The 18,253-nt window shown below is 37.3% G+C and overlaps 1 protein-coding gene across 1 annotated transcript in view; it reads right to left on the reverse strand.

Moving 5' to 3' along the window:
- Window positions 1-10,325: 10,325 nt before the first annotated feature.
- PDS5B (PDS5 cohesin associated factor B) overlaps window positions 10,326-18,253 on the reverse strand; it is a 171,207-nt gene continuing 163,279 nt past the window's right edge. The window contains 1 exon segment of the mRNA XM_043995123.1: window positions 10,326-12,407. Within this exon segment, the coding sequence (XP_043851058.1) occupies window positions 12,372-12,407 (36 nt within the window). The 3' untranslated portion in view covers window positions 10,326-12,371.

Below are 18,253 nucleotides of genomic sequence, written 5' to 3' on the forward strand. Positions count from 1 at the left end.
GTTAGTATATGTCAGAGGTTGCACTAGAACCCAGATTTTCTAGAATTCCTAGACTGGTTCTATTATTTACTATTCTATACTGCCTTTCTCAAAACATTAAAAATGGTAAATGAGATGATATGAGGAAAAGTTTTACAAAGGACAAAATGTTGGGCTGAAGAAATAGCATCTGTGTCCTAAGCTTGGGCATCTCATTCATGTTCCATGCAGAGGAATCCAATGTTTCCTAAGTCTGTGGTGAATTTTCCTAGCAACTCTTCATTTCCCTTCTGCTGTACTAGGGAGAGAATTGGGAGCAAAGATGACTACTCCCTAGAGTGTGTGTGTATGGAGGCCTAAGTCATTTGGGAATTGGCACAAGGTTAATATGTTTAAACTCCTAATTCAATTCCATTTACTTATTCTACTTTACTACATTTCTTTGTTTTGAATTCACTTATCAGACTTGATCTTGTGAAAGATCCATATATAGAATTCATGAATTCGAGCTATGAATCTGAATATATAAGTACTTCAATAATATTATGGAGGGGGAATTATAGCCATGGAGACTCAGATTGAGGGATCCTTGGCAGTTACATTACTATAACAATTTCTCATCATTAATATGTAAACATATAAAGGATCTGTGATTTTGTCAGACTATATCAAGCAAGGCATAAAACAAAACTTGCCAAAGATGCTTTGTTATGATCATGGAGGATGTTCAGCCAAGGTAAAATTGAGCTATATTTTAAAAATTTTTTTATTTATTTATTTGCTATAATCTTTTTTTTTTTAAAGTGAGGCAATTGGGGTTAAGTGACTTGCCCAGGGTCACACAACTAGTAAGTGTTAAGTGTCTGAGGCAGGATTTGAACTCAGGTCCTCTTGAATCCAGGGCCGGTGCTCTATCTACTGTGCCAACTAGCTGCCCCCTATAATAATTTTTAATGGCCTAACTATCCACATGGGAAAAACAAAATGAAGAATGTGGTAAAAATTATTGGAGTTTAGCTGACTCATTTGGGAGGGGCCACATCTGGCCCATCCTGAAGTTACATATGCTACTGAGGTCAGAAGGTGAAACCTCTCCATAGGCAGTTTTTGAAGGACCTCCCCTTTTGGGGGACGAAGATTGAACACTCGCTGAGGGGAGGCTGAGTTGCTTCTGGAACACTGGCTCTTCTCTCCTCTGCCCTTTCTGGTGGTACAAGCAACTAGCAGACATCCCAGGTGTGGCGAGTGAACACAAAAACCCTGCGTTACTTTGAATTAGCTTAATTGGAAACGAGCTGGGGATTGTATAGACTTAGGTTAGAGCTAGAATTTATCTGTATTTCCCCTGCTTTCTTATCTTTGATTTTTATTAATTTCACCTTTGTTGTTTAATTAATTCCCAAGTAATAAAATCTGATCCTTTTGTGGAAAAACTGTAAGGCTCCTTTCTTATTGGCCTGGGAGAAATATCTAAAAGGGCAGTTCAGAGGGGAGGGAGCTTTGAACCTAGAGGTCCCTCATTATTTCCAGGACCCCAATATTTTGGCAAGTCACCCAATTAACTCTCCATATATTAAATTTGGCCTCCACATGACTATTGACACTGGGTGTCTATAGTTGGAGTCCAAGAACTTTTAAAGTATTTTGATAATTCTATTTCAATACACTTTCTTCTGTAAGTTTATTAATTTCATTTTATACATTTAAAAACATTTTGAGAAAGGTTCCATAGTGATCACCAGACTGATGAAAGCTTCCACGACACTAAAAAGGTTAAGTACTCCTGGTCTACACTATGATATGCACATGTATGTTAGGCTGCAGAACCAGGCCATCTATACATCTATCTTGGACCAAGATGGTGATTGAACAATGAATTGAACAGGAAAGTAGATTGGACTGTTTTTAAGAAACTGAAACTCCCTGAAACAAAGGCCCGTTTTTTTTTTAGTACTGCTATTTTTTCAGTCTATAGCTATGAGTTGTAAAATATTAGTCTCCAAAGAATTAGGTTGCAAATTGTCCCAAAATGATAAGGTGTCTGTTGGGCATAAGATTATATTACAAATGAACTGGGCGTTAGTGGTGTGTAAAGAATATAGAGATTTATCCCATATCTAAAAAGGAAACTAGACCAGTCATAGCAGGACCAAGGAATGAACATCCTGAATGCACCACACTGGTATTCAAGCAACGTCAATAGCAAAGTCCTCACCATAGTGGGTGGTTCCACTGTGGAAGATTTTACTTTTTCAGGTCTTCTATTATTTATATCTTTAAACCATTCCTTGAGTCCTTGATGTCTTTTTTAGTTTATTACAAATTTTCTGTCCCTGGTTTTAATCCATTTTATCCTAGGATGTTGGAATTTTTCTGTGTGATTTCTGTAATCTCTCTACTGTTTGCTTCCCCTGTCTCATCCTCTACTCTCGACAGGATGCCCTCTGTTGGGGTGTGGGGTTAGATGCTTATGGAGCTCCATTGTGGGTAGCTAAAGGACCCTGGTGAGTACTCATACAACTTGCAGTTTCAAATTTTCTTTGCCTCATTAGCTGCTAAAGGTTTTTGGTTTGTTTTGGGTTTTTTCCTGAGGGCGGGAGGGTTCTGCTAGAAGTTGGCAGTAACTTGACAGTTTGAAGGGACTTCAAGGGCTTTTGGTCTATCTGGACCTGCAGCTAATTTCACTTTCTTTGAAGTAGTTTTGAAGCTGCCATCCTAAACTCACTGGCCTGGGATTGGAAGGGTGGTGGACAGAGAATGGAGGAAACACCTATGATTGATGAAGGTTACTGCAAAAGCCTTTGGCAACTACTCCCTTTCCTGTACCTTTCCACAAAACCTTTTTTTGATCTTTTCAGATTAAAGATTTCTCTCCTCAAAGTTGCCCAGGACATTTTGCCCATACTTCACCTCTGCCCCTATAACAATATACTTTGTGTCATATCTATTTGTGAACATCATATTTCCCCATTAGATTGTTAAACTTCTTGAGGCCAGCGTCTACATTGTTTTTCATTTTTGTATCTTCAATGATAATAGTTAACACATATAGAACTTAAAGGGTCGTTAAACACTTTGTTATTCCATTTGATCCTCAAAACAACTTTATAAAGTAGGTATTATTATTATTATCCCCATTTTACAATGAGGAAATGAGACAGAGGTTCATGACTTCCCCAGTCACACAGCTAGTAAGTGGCAGGATTTGAATTCAGATGTGAACTCCAAAGCCAGCACACTATCCTCATTCCAACCTAAAGGCCTTAATGCCATACAACAATGCCATAGTGTGTGGAAATAAAGACAGCAAAGATGAATACCTATATCTAAATTAAGCCTGTATCAAAGATTATGGAACATTCTCAAATGTGTCAAGTATGGGAAAACAATAATGCTTAAAAGCACAGCTTCCTCTTAGTCTACAGCAACTACTAGCTCCTGCTCTGTAATCCTTTTGACATGTAGTTAAGTGCTCAGTAAATGAATTTCTACAAAGGTGATTTATCAAAGAATTTACTAACATGGTGTGACAATTTAAATTCTATAAACGGATTTTTTTCCTTCATGGTTTCTACTTTCACTGTTCAATTTTTAAAACTGCCATGTTTTCATATTTGGGACAAGTGGAACCCCATGGAATCTCTAACAAACTGAGCTGTATTTATTATTTTTGTTTTTGGTGAGGCAATTGGGGTTAAGTGATTTGCCCAGGGTCACACAGCTAGTAAGTGTTAAGTGTCTGAGGTCAAATTTGAACCCAGGTCCTCCTGAAACCAGGGCCAGTGCTTTATCCACTGCGCCACCTAGCTGCCCCAGCTGTATTTATTCTTACAATGTTACTGTAGATGATCTTAAAGATGAAACATTTAAATATGGCTGTATGGGGAGTAGTTTTCTAAGGAAGGACCTCAGATTTTGAGGCTCCATACCAAAGGAAGAATGCATAACCAAAGACAGCCTTCTTACCTTTATCTCCCTTTCTGGATCATCATTCATGTCTTGCCCTCAGTGGTAGGTACTCCTCCATATTTCTCTCTTACCTTCTCTGGTAATCTCATCTGCTCTGATGGAGTTAGTCTATTATAGATGTATAAATCAAGCCCCAATCTCTCCTAAACTCCATCACCAGCTGCTTGCTTAACTTGGATGTCCCATAGGCATCTCAAACTTAACATATCTAAAACAGAACTAATTATAATTTCCACAAAACATATTCTCCTAGACTTCCTTGTTTCTGCTGAGCACACCCCTATCCTGCCAGTCACCCAGGATGGCAGCTTTTTTTAATTGAGTCATTTCAGTCATGACTGAGTCTCTGTGACCCCACTTGGGAGTCTTCTTAGTAAAGATACTGGGATAGTTTAACATTTCCTTCTTCAGCTAATTTTTTTTTTTTAGTGAGGCAATTGGGGTTAAGTGACTTCCCCAGGGTCACACAGCTAGTAAGTATTAAGTGTCTGAGGCCGGATTTGAACCCAGGTACTCCTAACTCCAGGGCTGATGCTCTATCCACTGCGCCACCTATCTGCCCCTTCTTCAGCTAATTTTACAGAAGAGGAACTGAGACAAACAGGGTTAAGTGACTTGCCCAGGGTCATACAGCTTGTATTTGTGACTTAATTTGAATTCAGGTCGTCCTGACTTCAGGCCTCACACTCTATCCTATCTGTTCCCAGGATGGCAGCCTTAGAGTCATTCTAAAACTCTTCACTTTTTTCCCAACCCTCAAATATAGTCAATTCTACTTCTAAAATATGTCCCATATCTACCCCTTCTTTCCATTTACATTAACCATCATCCAAATCAGGCTTTCATTACCTCTTGCTTGAACTTGCAAAAACTTCCTAACTGGTCTCTCTATTTTATCTTATGATCTCCATTCTCCATTAAGTTGCTAAAATAATCTCCTTAAGAAGTAAACCTGACCACATTACTTCTCTCTTTCAGAATCTTCAAGTGACACTTTACTGCTGTTAGGATCATTCAGTATAACAAGCATTTATTAAATGCCTGCTATGTGCCAGGCGCAAATATAGTGCTAGGAATACAAAGACAAAAATGAAAGACCTTATCCTCAAGCAGCTTACGTTGTATTGAAGAAAACAATACAGGGTAAATTAAATAATAAAGATAATCAATGCAATTTCCAGGGAATGGAACTATTAACTGGGGATATCAGGATTGGCTTCCCTGTAGAAAGCAGCACTTGAACTGAGCTTTGAAGGACACTATAGATTGTGTGGTGGGGAGTAAGGACATTTCAGACACGGGAGTGAGCTTGTACAAAGTCAGAGATGGGAAGAGGAATGTCATATGTGGGAATCAGCCAGTAGGACAGTTTAGCTGCTACACAGAATACACGAAGAGTAAGGTGTTATAAGCCTGGAAAGGCAATCTGGTCAGACTGCATAGAACTTTTAAAATGTCAGAGAGAAATTTTTATTATATTCTATAGGCAAAGAGCTCCCTCTTACCTGAACTTTCTGAGCAGAAAAGTGATATATGGCTAGTCCTTTAGGAATACTATATTTACACCCGTGTGGAGAATGGAGTGGAAAGAGGAAGGGGTCTGAGGCAGGGAGACCAATGAAGAAGCTGTTGCAATAGTCCAGGTGAGCAGTGATGAGACCTTTACTAGGATTAGTGCATGATTAAGTGGAGAGAATGGCAAAAATGTGAGATATGATGGTAGAAACAAGACTTAGCAAGACTACTGAATGTGAGTGGTGAGGGAGAGTTGAATGGAAAGATGGTGATGCTCTCAACAGAAATAGAAATTAGGAAGAAGGGATGATTTGAAAATAAAAAGATGAGTTCTGTTTTGGAAATGTTGAATTTAAGATGCTTATGGAACATCTTTCAACTTCAGGTGTCTAATAGGCAAAAAAAAAATATTAGTTCAAGAGATAGACTGTGGGGCTAGAGAGAGCTACCTGGGAATCATCTGCATAGAAATAATAGGGACCAAGTCCAAGAGTACATCGATGCATAAGGAGCTAAACAGTTGCTGATCCAGCCAAAGAGACTGCATATATATATATATATATATATATATAATATAGGTATTAGAAGAGCACAGTCATAAAAATATAGGGAGAAAGTGTCTAAAAGGAATGTTCAACAGTGCCAAATGCTACAGAGAGGTCAGCCAGGATGAGAACTGGGAGGTGATCAGATTTTGCAATGGGTGTACCTGCCTATTGGGATAGATGTGTGTATGTATGTATATTATATATGTGTATATGAATATTATTGTGGAAGTAAGAAATGTAGTTTAAAAGAAAACTAGGAAGACCTTTATGAATTGAGAACAATTTATACAATGATATATTAGAAAAACTACTTTGAAAGTCTTTAGAACTTTGATCAATGCAATGATAAACTATAAGCCAGAGGACTGAAGATGAAAAACACTATCAATGTCCTTCTAATGAGGTGATAGGAGTTAAAATGAAGAATGAACTATATTTTTATATTTGGCCAAAGCAGAAATTTGGTTTGTTGTACTATGTCTATTTATGAAGGGTTTTAAAAAAAGTTTTTAATTGTTAAATGAGGTTTAGGTAGTGGGAGAGGTAAGAAATGCTTGTAAATATATATTAAAAGGATGGTAGTTTTGAGGAAATAGCTAAATTAGTAACACAGTTCAGGCCTTATGCATCAATGCACTCCAGGGATCTTCCTAGTCTCTCTTCTGTTCTCTTGAGTCTCTTCTTCAATTCATCAACTACCTTTTGAAGGCTGAAGTGAAGAAGTTTTTGTTTTTAAAGAATGCAGATCTGGGAATATTTCTAAATAGAAAGGAGACACTTAAGAGAGAATGAAAATTAGGAATAGAAAAGTAACTGCAGGGGCAAGCTCCCAGAGGTGACTAGGGCAAGCTCCCAGAGGTGACTAGAAGAGCTGGGATCAAGTATACAAGTAGAAGGGTCACCTACTATGAGACCAGGGAAAAGAACAGAATGGAGGATAGAGTCATTTGGAGTACAGAGCTGAAAAGAGGGAGATCATAAGATAGGCACAATTTTTTCAGTCAAGTATTTGGAAGGGTCCACTGCAAAGAAGTCTTGGGGTTTAGAGAAATAGCTTATCTATATATGTTTTTAAACTTGGAATATATTCTGTGGTTTAAGACTAAATGAAGGGGCAGCTAGGTGGTGCAGTGGAAAAAAGCACCAGCCTTGCATTCAGAGGACCTGAGTTCAAATCTGACCTCAGACACTTAGACACTTACTAGCTGTGTGATCCTGGGGCAAAAAGTCACTTGACCTCAATTGCCCTGCAAAAACCAAAAACTGAAAACTTTACACATTTTATACACAATGTGTACCTGCATGGTATAATTTCTGTGATAGTAATTGTAGAATATTTTGATCAAAATTTATACATATTACTGATTTTCATAACTCACTTTTGAGAGTTAAGGATTTATAAAACATTAGATAATACCTCCTGAGTTATTAGCAGAACCTTTGCTAACAGCCACTATTTGAAGTGAGCCTGGCATTGTGGTGAACCGTTATGTAAAAAGCTAGTCTGATGGGGTGAGGAGTGAAATAGGGAGAAGCAGAAATTCAGAAACTCAAAGACTGTTCTAAAAACTTCTAAAGCTTTCTATTTAAGAAAAATCTTCAAAACTAATCTGAGAACCTTTAAAACAATGCAGGTTTAGAGAGACCCAAGCCAGAAAAAGCCAGTTTAAGGTCTTGGTAAATGATAAGTAAAGTCTATTATTTAGGATGTACAGTTAGGTTACCATAACAGGTTATTTTTAATGTACTTTATACTTTGAACTGCTGAAGCTTTCTGCTTTATACCTCTATCTGCTTTTCATATTTATTTGAGCAAGAAAAATAATTTGGACTGTAATCTATATCCTTGTTCTAAAAGGATCCAGAGGCAGCTCCAGTTTTTTTTAATATGCTGATTTAAAGCTAATGAATACTTTCCAATTACCATAATGTTTTTCAGAGTCCTTCTAACCAAATTTCATTTTTAATGTTTGACATTTCTTTCTTTCTTTCTTTTTCTGGTGAGGCAATTGGGGTTAAATGACTTGCCCAGGGTCCCACAGCTAGTAAGTATTAAGTGTCTGAGGCCAGATTTGAACTCCACACCTGAATCCAGGGCAGTGCTTTAGCTGCCGCACCATCTAGCTGCCCCTAATATTGACATTTTCTTATGGAACTTTAAAATTTTCTACTGATGTAAAATTTTCTGGAAGAACTTCATTTTTCCCCTTTATGCTTATTCTTGATTTACTAGACATCAATGATAACTTTTAATGGACAAAAGATTGTTGGCTGGTGACATGCTGATTCCTAAAATGTAATGTTAATATTAAATAATATTTGTGTGCCCTTGAAAAAAATTCCAAAAGCATACATAGATTCCTTCATCCTAAGGCAGGGGTATTCTTGGTCCAGTTTAAATGGTTACCTGGAATCTGACAACAAAAAAATTATTCCCCAACCAGGAGTTTAAGGTGCTAGTATATAAAAACTAAAGTTCTTACTAATGTATACTCTCAAATTCTGAAATGCCAGATGAATTTATGAATCACCCAAGTAAGACTCCCTCCTTCAAGCATTTATAGATACACAAAGGTCAGGAATTCAAATAGAAAGAGCTGCATCCACCCCCCACCCAATACACAAAAACACTGATAAAACAGGTGCTGAGACTACAGGCAATGAACATAGGAAGCATTCTCTGAAAAAGCTACAAGGAGTTGCACCAGCTGTTGTTGTTTCCAGTATTACTTATACAAGAGACTTGTCACTTACTTCAAAAAAATATAAAGCAGATGAATTCACTTGGGCTTTAAAATTCTCAGTGGCAGTTGGTACCTGTCAGTTAACACTCTGAACAGCAAAACTGGACAAAAACACCCAGCACACCACTGGATATATAGTTTTCTTCATTAATGTAAACCATAGGTCTCTTAAACTTACAGATCATCATATTCTCATTCAGAAAAATATGGATGCTGTTGGGGTATTAAAACCATAAAGATCAAATCTATGCTTGAAAACCGATTTTACATTTACCCCTAATCACTCAATGTTTCATAAAGTGACATGGAAGATATTTTGTTCCTTCCAAGTAAAAACTAACAAGTAGTTTGGCTTTTTTTTTTGTTTTGTGGGGTAATGATGGGTTAAGTGACTTGCCCAGGGTCACACAGCTTGTAAGTGTCAAGTGTCTAAGGCCAATTTTAACTCAGGTCCTCTTGAATCCAGGGCTGGTGCTTTATCCACTGTGCCACCTAGCTGTTCCCCCAAGTCGTTTTATATTAACATTTTTTGGGGGGGGGGGAGCGAGAGGATGAGGCAATTGGGGTTAATGTGACTTGCCCAGGGTCACACAGCTAGTAAGGTGTAAAGTGTCTGAGGCCGGATTTGAACTCAGTTCCTCCGGAAATCCAGGGCCAGTGCTCTATGCCACTGTGCCAGATAGCTGCCCCAGTTATATTACATTTTAATTTAAACCCCCCATATTAAAAACATCCTAGGTATTTGATATTCTTAGATGAAAAAAAAGCCTTAAAAATCATACTTACATGGTAGTGAGTGTAATTTACCTTTACTTCCTGGAACAAGTCTTACTGCCACTTTTTTTTTTTTTTTTTAGTGAGGCAATTGGGGTTAAGGACTTGCCCAGGGTCACACAGCTAGTTAAGTGTTAAGTGTCTGAGGCCGGATTTGAACTCAGGTACTCCTGACTCCAGGGCTGGTGCTCTATCCACTGCACCATCTAGCTGCCCCACTGCCACTTTTCTAATGTACACTACACCTAAACAATTAATTGTAATGAAAATTAGATGGAATAGTGCTACAGATTGCAGTAAGATAGCCTAACTATAACACCCTAAGAATAGGATATTGGAAATAGTTATGAGTGCAACTGTATTTTTCTTTAAAATGTACTATAGCATGTATTTTCATTATAATTAAAGAAAAAATATGCTATTAGAAATGTTTTTATAGTTTTTTTGCTCTATAGTCAAACCTAAAAAATGTTATTAGCACATGAAATACAAATTTAAGACAACGAGGTTAATCACCTAAGATGGAGACTCACAGAACATTAGAACTTCATATCATCACTGCACCTATGTTCCCCAGCAAATAGTGAATATTACATAATCTGACTCAAGAAATGAACAGATAAGTGAAACAGATAACTAGAATTTGCATTATATCATTATGACCTGGTGTACATCATTAATGTTTGATGAAACTTCGTTAACTGTGATCATGCAAATAATCGTTCTTACTTTCTTTATAAAATGCTCTCAAAGATACATTAACCATAAATATTTTCAGTGCAATTAAGTCAATGAAGAAAATATAAAGCTAGCTTTTATTCTTTATTTTATAGATTAAAAACTTGCGTTTGCACTGCTCAAACAGAAGTAGCCTATTTAGAGGAATTTTGCTAATGAAAATTTCACAACCAATGTACCTTTTAACCCAACATTAGCTGCCCTAGTATACAGCAGTCTCCCCATAATCAGTGGTGCCATCATGGGTATAAAATGAAGAATAGCTAAATATTGAGAAAGGTTATTAAACACAATTTTCTACATTAAAAAAAAAAAAAGTTTGACTACTCCATTGGCATAAAGAAATATTTACAAGAAAATCAAATCATTTATGATATATACATTGGAAAATGGTAAAAAGACATTTTCTAACAAAAATGTCCTCTTTATTACATCACCATCTGTTATAACCTATCTTGGAAATAAAACAAAAACATTGGTAGGTTAACAAAAATGCTTCATTTTTCAGTGAGATAAAATTTAATAAGTTAGATATTGATTTTTTTCTCATGTCAACTGCAAAGAAACAAAAGAACAGCATCTGAAATAATAAAAATGAGTCAAGCTAAACATAAAAGTATTAACCTATACATTTTGGTTCAAAGATACAGTTCATAAAACTGTATAAAGGATACTGTCGAGTAATTCATTTCTTTTTTTTAGATTACAGTAAACAAAAAATTGAACTATTCTAAGTGTAGCGTAATGGTAGTTCCCCTATTTCCCTTAAAGGAATTCCAAACAGACCTTGTAAGACTGCAAAATCTATAGCTGCTAAGTCAATAAAAATGTAAGCTCCAGATAAAAAAAAAAAAAAAAGGTTCACAAAAAATGAAGTACAATTATAAACTCTTGGTGGAAAATTTTGTTATGAGGCAATCATATACTACTTCTATATACGAATTTCCAGAAAAGATTACATCCCATTTTTAGCACATTTTTTCCAATAAACATGCAACTCACTATAAAATACAAAACACTTGGCTCTCAAGAACAGCTTTATAAAGACACACTGCATCAATAAAATTTTTTCTTTCTGATTAACTTTACATTGTGTTAAGAACTAATTTCACTAATGTTTATATCAGATTTCATATTATAATGTAATAATTTGCGTTTTGTGAACATAATGTTCATGAGGAAATATCTACACACATCAACATACTAGACTATTAAAAACTTACTGAGTTACAGAATTTTATTGATACAGTAGATTAATAAAAACTGAAAGGGGATAAATGGGTAAGGAATTCAGTACATTATTTAACAGCACACACTTTAAAATTAAAATATTTTAAATCTCTCTTCCCCACCCCCCCCCTCAAATGTTCAATGCCACAAAAAGACCAGAATACTCTGGCACCAATACTGAGGTGTAAATTCAAACAACTTAAGTACTATTTCACAATTTGCACCTGTTGTATCATCATCCTATTAGACATCATTCAGCTGTAATGGCAGAGCAATTTAGCACCTCTAAAGAGTAAAAGGTGCCCAGAAGTATGAACACTAGATTAGATACACAAAAGGAAAAAGACCATTCAACTTTCCAACAAATAGTGGCATGAAAATGACACTATTTGTCAAAACTGATTTTTTTTTTCACAGTAAAATGCCGAGTACAAATACAAACACTGACAGACACTGCTTAAGATCTATTCTAACAAACTGTTTTCAAATCTATATAGTGAATTATAGATCCAATAAACAGTTGGATACTGTCAGTTTTTTAAAGCCGCAAATAAAAGCTATACAAGCACTTTAGAAGTCAGAAACTTAAAAAAAAAAAAAAGACATATTTACAAGTTTCTTCTTTAGTTCATGTTTACATAGCCAACACACATTACACTTTCACAAAAACCCAGGCGGTATCATCAACGTGTGTGTGGCTAAAGCTTGTGAATGAGGAACTGCGGAACTGCAAACGTGTGGGGCAGTAAAAGCAAGGTTCAATCTTCCTTTCTTCAACAATCTTGATGTACATCAACAGCTTAATTAAGCCGTAAACTTGACAACAAACGAATTCCTCTAAAACTTCACTCAGGAGGCTTTTAATTATGGTGGTTCATCGTCTTTCTCTTTTAGAGGTTCGCCGTCGGACCTATTAAAATTAATTGTTGACATTTTAAAAACAGATTCACATTTTGAAAATTAAGCCATAACTGGCATTGTCAATGTCATATTTTAAATCTCCTTATTCTTTCTTGCTTAATCTGACCCATAGCAGCCCAGATTACTACCATTAGGAGTCAGAAGGCAGTACCCATCCTGTGATCCCACCAGAACGCCTCTTCCCAATGGACGTGGGTCTAGGTGCCCGCCAACATCTTGGCTCTAGGATAGATATGGATGCTCTATACCTTAAAGAATTGTAGGTTTCACCATATGCCCTGCTACTACACCCTCAAGACCATTAGGCCTTTCCTTCCATCCTGTAGACTGAATTTCCCTCCATATGTTGTTCTTCCGAATTAAAATGTGAGCTCTTTGAGAGTAGAGCCTTCTGCTTTTTTGTCTGTATCACAGAGCTTAGCATAGTATTTTAAGCACTTGATAAATGCTTTTCCATTCCATTGTTTCATTTATTCCTATCATATCCATTTCCTTTTAAAGTTAGCCCCAAGCACATTTCAGACTTTGAAATATTGTATAATTCCTTAACTTTACTACCTCCACATCAAAAGAGCCCTGGTAGAAATACAATTTCTCCAGAAACAAGAAAAAGATACATTGCAGAAATGAGTAATGTCATGTGGCTAAAAACAAATGTCTGCAGCAAAGAACAATGACCAAATTCACTAGTCAGTTGTATTTATTGGTTTAGACTTCCACTGTAGATGATTTAAGCCTCTGTGCTGGCCAAATATGTGTCATATGAAAATGAACTAAGTTTGGTTCCTTGGTATGAAATTCATGTGCAAAATCATTTTATTAACCAGTCTTAGAAGATATAAAGAGTAAGTTCAATTCAAATCAACAAGGTGGTTTTTTTAAAAAGTAGAAGCCTGCTGATGTACAAGACTCCTCAACAACCTCCATCCCATATCTGCATTTAGAGTTTAAATTTTTTTTTTTAGTGAGGCAATTGGGGTTAAGTGACTTGCCCAGGGTCACACCGCTAGTAAGTGTTAAGTGTCTGAGGCCGGATTTGAACTCAGGTACTCCTGACTCCAGGGCGGGTGCTCTATCCACTGCGCCATCTAGCTGCCCCTAGAGTTTAAATTTTACTAGTAGAATGAGCCTCTGAATGGGTAAGAACACACAAAATAAGTTCAAGAATGAGAGAACACTAATAAGTGGTGACATATGGAAAGGCCTATTGCAATAGAAAGGACCCAAGCTGTGTTTTAAAGCAATCTGGATGTTGTGTTAGGTAGAGATGAGAAAGTATTGCACTCTAGACATGGGGAAACCGCTGGTACCAAGGCACAGAAGTGAGATATATAATTCTGTGCAAGGGTAATAGCTAGCAGCCCAGTTAAACTAAAATAAGGAGTGCCTAAAAGAGTGTTGTATGATATAAAACTGGTAATGTAGATGGGAGCATTATTGTGCAGGGCTTTTAAAGACAAGCTAAGGATTTTTGTTTTATTCTATAAAAAAGTTGATAGTCTGGGAACCACAGACCAAGTAAGGGATCTATAGACATATTTCCCAAGGGGTCGAGGTAGAATGTTGTGAACTTAGATGGGGAAAAATTAACACCTTTATTTTCATTAATCTCTAACTGAAATTGAGCACTTCCTTTAATTATTCATTTTTAAAAACTAAAACTTACTCTGAGGAGAGGTCCATAGGCTTTACCATACTGCCAAAGAGGACCATAACACAGAAAAGGTTAAAAAAAAAAATCTTTGTCCTACAGGCAATAGGGAGTAAAATGATCAGATCTTGATGAGGGTCCTGAACAATAGGGACAGCTGTGTGAGAGGAGAGAAGAAAGATGTGAAAGATGTTATGAAATTAGAGTTGACAAGATTTGGTAGCCTATAGGATGTGGGAAGAAGAAGAAGACTCAAGGTTCATACCTAGGTTGTGGTGAGACACTGGAAAGGATGCTGGTGTCTTAAAACAGAAACAGGAAAATTTGGAGGAGGAATGGATTTGAGGGTAACTTCTGTTTTAGACATGCTCAATTTAGGATGGCTATGGGACACCCAGTTGAAAACGTCCAATAGGCAACTGGTAATATAGAAACTGGAGTTTAGAAGAGAAATTAGTTTTTAAAAATTAAAAATGACCACAGGAATATAAACAGGGCAGCATTCTAATCAGTTAATTGCTCAGAAGTTCTTCATTTTTGAGGACAATAATTACTGCTATTGTCTCCATCTATCACAGATAGCAAACAATCTTGCTTATGACTAACTGGAATAAGGCCTTACTCCAACTACTTGCAACAAGGATCCCTATAGTATTTACTGCACTGGGTAGAAAACAGGACTGGGGAAATGTATAGTACAAGCTTTAGGATCAAGATCAAAGAAAAAAGAAACATAAGCAATAATGTCATTAGATTATATTATAGACCAGCTAGATTAAAAGAGGAAAGAAAAATGTTCAGGGAACAGATTACAAGCCTGCTACAAATGCATGGTACAGTAGTGATAGAAGACTTCAATTATCGAGTCAACTTCTAAAGCTCACTCTCTCTACCAAAAACAGAGTAGCTAATAATTTCTTGAACTGTCCTAACGATATTTTCTTTTTCTTTTCTTTTTGGTGAGGCAATGGGGGTTAAGTGACTTGCCCAGGGTCACACAGCTAGTAAGTGTCAAGTGTCTGGGGCCAGATTTGAACTCAGGTCCTCCTGACTCCAGGGCCGGTGCTCTATCCACTGTGCCACCTAGCTGCCCTGATATTTTCATATTTTAACAGGGGAAAATTCTACTCTGGTTATGATTCTTACTAACTGCAGGGATGAAAACGATGGGAATACTGTGTAGAAGTGACTAATACATATTAAAGTTTGTGACAAAGGAGAGCCAATCCAAGAATCTTTTCTTCCAATAGATTTCAAAAGGTTCAGAGGAAATATAAATAGGATTCCTTGGACTAAATATCTAAAATAAAGTCAGCTTGGGAGGAACGAGAAAGTTTCTAAGAATGAAATTCTGAAGACACAAAGAGAACAATGCCAATGAGGAAGAAAACCAAGACTTGTCTGAAGAAACCAACAGAAATGCATAAGGAACACATCCGCCAACTTAGATATTTAAAATACATGAAGAGAAGATGGAAACAAGAGCAAGTAATAGAGAATAAAAGCATCTTGAATATTCTAGCTCAAAAGGAGTTCAATTGTTATTTTGTTGCTATTTTTTCTGCTCATCAATCAACAAGCATTTGTGAAGCACTAAAGACAAAAGTGAAAATCTATACTGTAAGGCAGTTTATAATCTAACATAAGCAACATGTTCATATATAGGTCTTTAAAACAGAAGCAAGATAATCCTGGCAGGGAAGCCACTAAAGGCTTACTATAGAAGGTGAAGTCTAACTGAGTCTAGAAGCAAAACAGGCATTCCAAGAGAGGAAGATGAGGAAGCAGCACATTCCAGGCACACCAGTCTAAAGGCACTAGAAATGGGAGCTTAAGAGGTCACTAAATAGGGAGAAAAGAGCCTTAAAGTACAATTACAGATGAGGACATAAGAAAGATAGTAATCTAGCCAAGGAGACTGAAAAAAGGTCAGAGTTATAGGAACTAAGAGAGAACAAAATGCCGGAGGAGAATATTCAGGAAAGAAGGATGGCCAACAGTGTCAAATGCCGAAGGAGTTCAAGGATAAGGATTAAGAAGAAGCCATTTACACTAGATAATTAAGAGATCATTGGTAACTTTGGAAAGGGCAATTTCAGTTGAGTGGTTAAACTGGAAGTCAGATGCTTGAGGGTTTGGAAGAATGGGAAGAAAGGAAATAGAAGCAACCAAATGTAGAAAGATTTTTTTTTAAAGGAATTTGGCTGAGAAAGGAAGAACTATAAGGTTAAAAGCTATTGGGGTGGGGGGTGCAGCTAGGTGGTGCAGTGGATAGAGCACCGGCCCTGGACTCAGGAGGACCTGAGTTTAAATCTGAGCTCAGACATTTGACACTTACTAGCTGTGTGACCCTGGGCAAGTCACTTTACCCCAACTGCCTCATCGCCCCCCCCCCCCCCAGAGAGAGAGAGAGAGAGAGAGAAGCAAGCTAGGGGAATGGTAAAAATAAGTGACAGGTTTTTAAGGATGAGGAAACTTGTTAGTGCTTATGGGCAGTAGAAAGAGAAGAGTAGATAAGGAGGATAGTGGGGAAAATCTGCTGAATATCTGGGGGCACATGGAAAGGAGATAGAATTGGTGAGATGGGTCACTTCTTTACCAGAGACTGGAGGAAAGGAAAAGATAGTAAGGAATAATGTCAAGGGAATAAATATGAAACGAGGAGAGGAGAATAATTTTTAATGTACAAAAGGGAATTGACATCTAAGATATTGATAGATGTCCTGAATGTCAATATAAAGATCGTCTGAATATATTTACCTAAACTTAATAAGTCAGGTTACTAGACCCAGAAGAATTACATCTTATGGCCCTAAAAAACTTGGTAAGATGTTATTACCAAATCACTATCAATAATGAATGAAATATGGAGAACAAGAAACTTCAGGATTTATTGAGGGAAAATTCCTTGGTTTTCAAAAAAAAAGAACAAAATTTAAATCTAATGACCATAAGCCAGCAAGCCTGACTTTATTCCTAGCAAAATTTCAGAACATGATGCTAAAAGAGTTAGAAAGACTGGAGAACCTTTAGAAGCCATTCTAAACTAACCAGCCAAGAAAGGAGAAAGTACTATATGCCAAGCACTAAGCTAAGTGCTGGGTATAGTAAGAAAGGCTTTTTAAAACCTCTGCCCTCAAGGAGTATTCATTATAATGGGAGAAAACAACAGGTAAATAAGTAAATAAATACAAGAGATATACACAGTGGATAGAAGTTTAAGTCATCTCGAAGGGGAAGTTATAGCAGCTAGGGCAACCAGGAAAGGCCTCCTGTAAAAGGCGGTTCTTTAGGTAAGTCTTAAGAGAAGTCAAGAGAAGCCAGCAGGCAAAGATAAGGAAAGAAAGCATTCCATGCATGGGTAACAGCCAGTGCAAAGGCAGATACAGGAGACATTGCCATATGCAAGGAACTGAAAGAAGGCCATTGTGGCTGGATCATAGAGTGGGTGGTGGGAAGGTAAGGGCAAAAAGACTGGAAAGACAGTGTATGGGATAGGTGGACTTAAGTGAGTTCAGATTCTGAGGATGGGGTCTGGAAAGTACCCAACCCCCAGTCCGTGTTAGATCATTTTGTTCATGTTCTATTCCATAGATGATGATAGATATCATGTATTTTGCTTTACTGAACCTGATGTACCCTGGTACCCCTTTCTCCCCCTTGCTTACATTCCAAACCCCCAGTCCTTGTTATGGGTTAGTTATGCCATTGCTATGACCAGGCAGGAGAAGATGTCTCTTGTTAGTACAGATACACCCAAATACTACCTCCTCTTTTTTATTCCTAAGTCCTAATCCCCCCCCACCCCCCAGCTCCTGGTACCATCACTCCCTTCTTCCCCACTGCCCCTCCTTACCCAGGTGGAGTGGTTTGGAGAGGTTTCACCCTTCCCTTGGTTTGATCTTTTGACCCCCTCCCGTTTCCCCCTTGTTCTTGCAACATGTACCTATACCCTGATCATGAGCTGAACATGCACCCTGGGTGAGACAGGATTGGATGTTAGATTGTGAGCTCACCCTGTGCATGACGGACCCCCCACCCCTTCAAAATCTTTATAAAAACCCAGAGCATGAGCCAATTACTGCGGATCTCATCTCTGGCATGAGGTTGCCTGTTTTCATGAGAATGCAATAAATCTGTCTCTGCTTGACTTGGTGGTCTCCTCAAATTATCTGGGAAAACTG

This window comes from Dromiciops gliroides, chromosome 3 (assembly GCF_019393635.1).
Source record: "Dromiciops gliroides isolate mDroGli1 chromosome 3, mDroGli1.pri, whole genome shotgun sequence".
Taxonomy (NCBI): domain Eukaryota; kingdom Metazoa; phylum Chordata; class Mammalia; order Microbiotheria; family Microbiotheriidae; genus Dromiciops; species Dromiciops gliroides.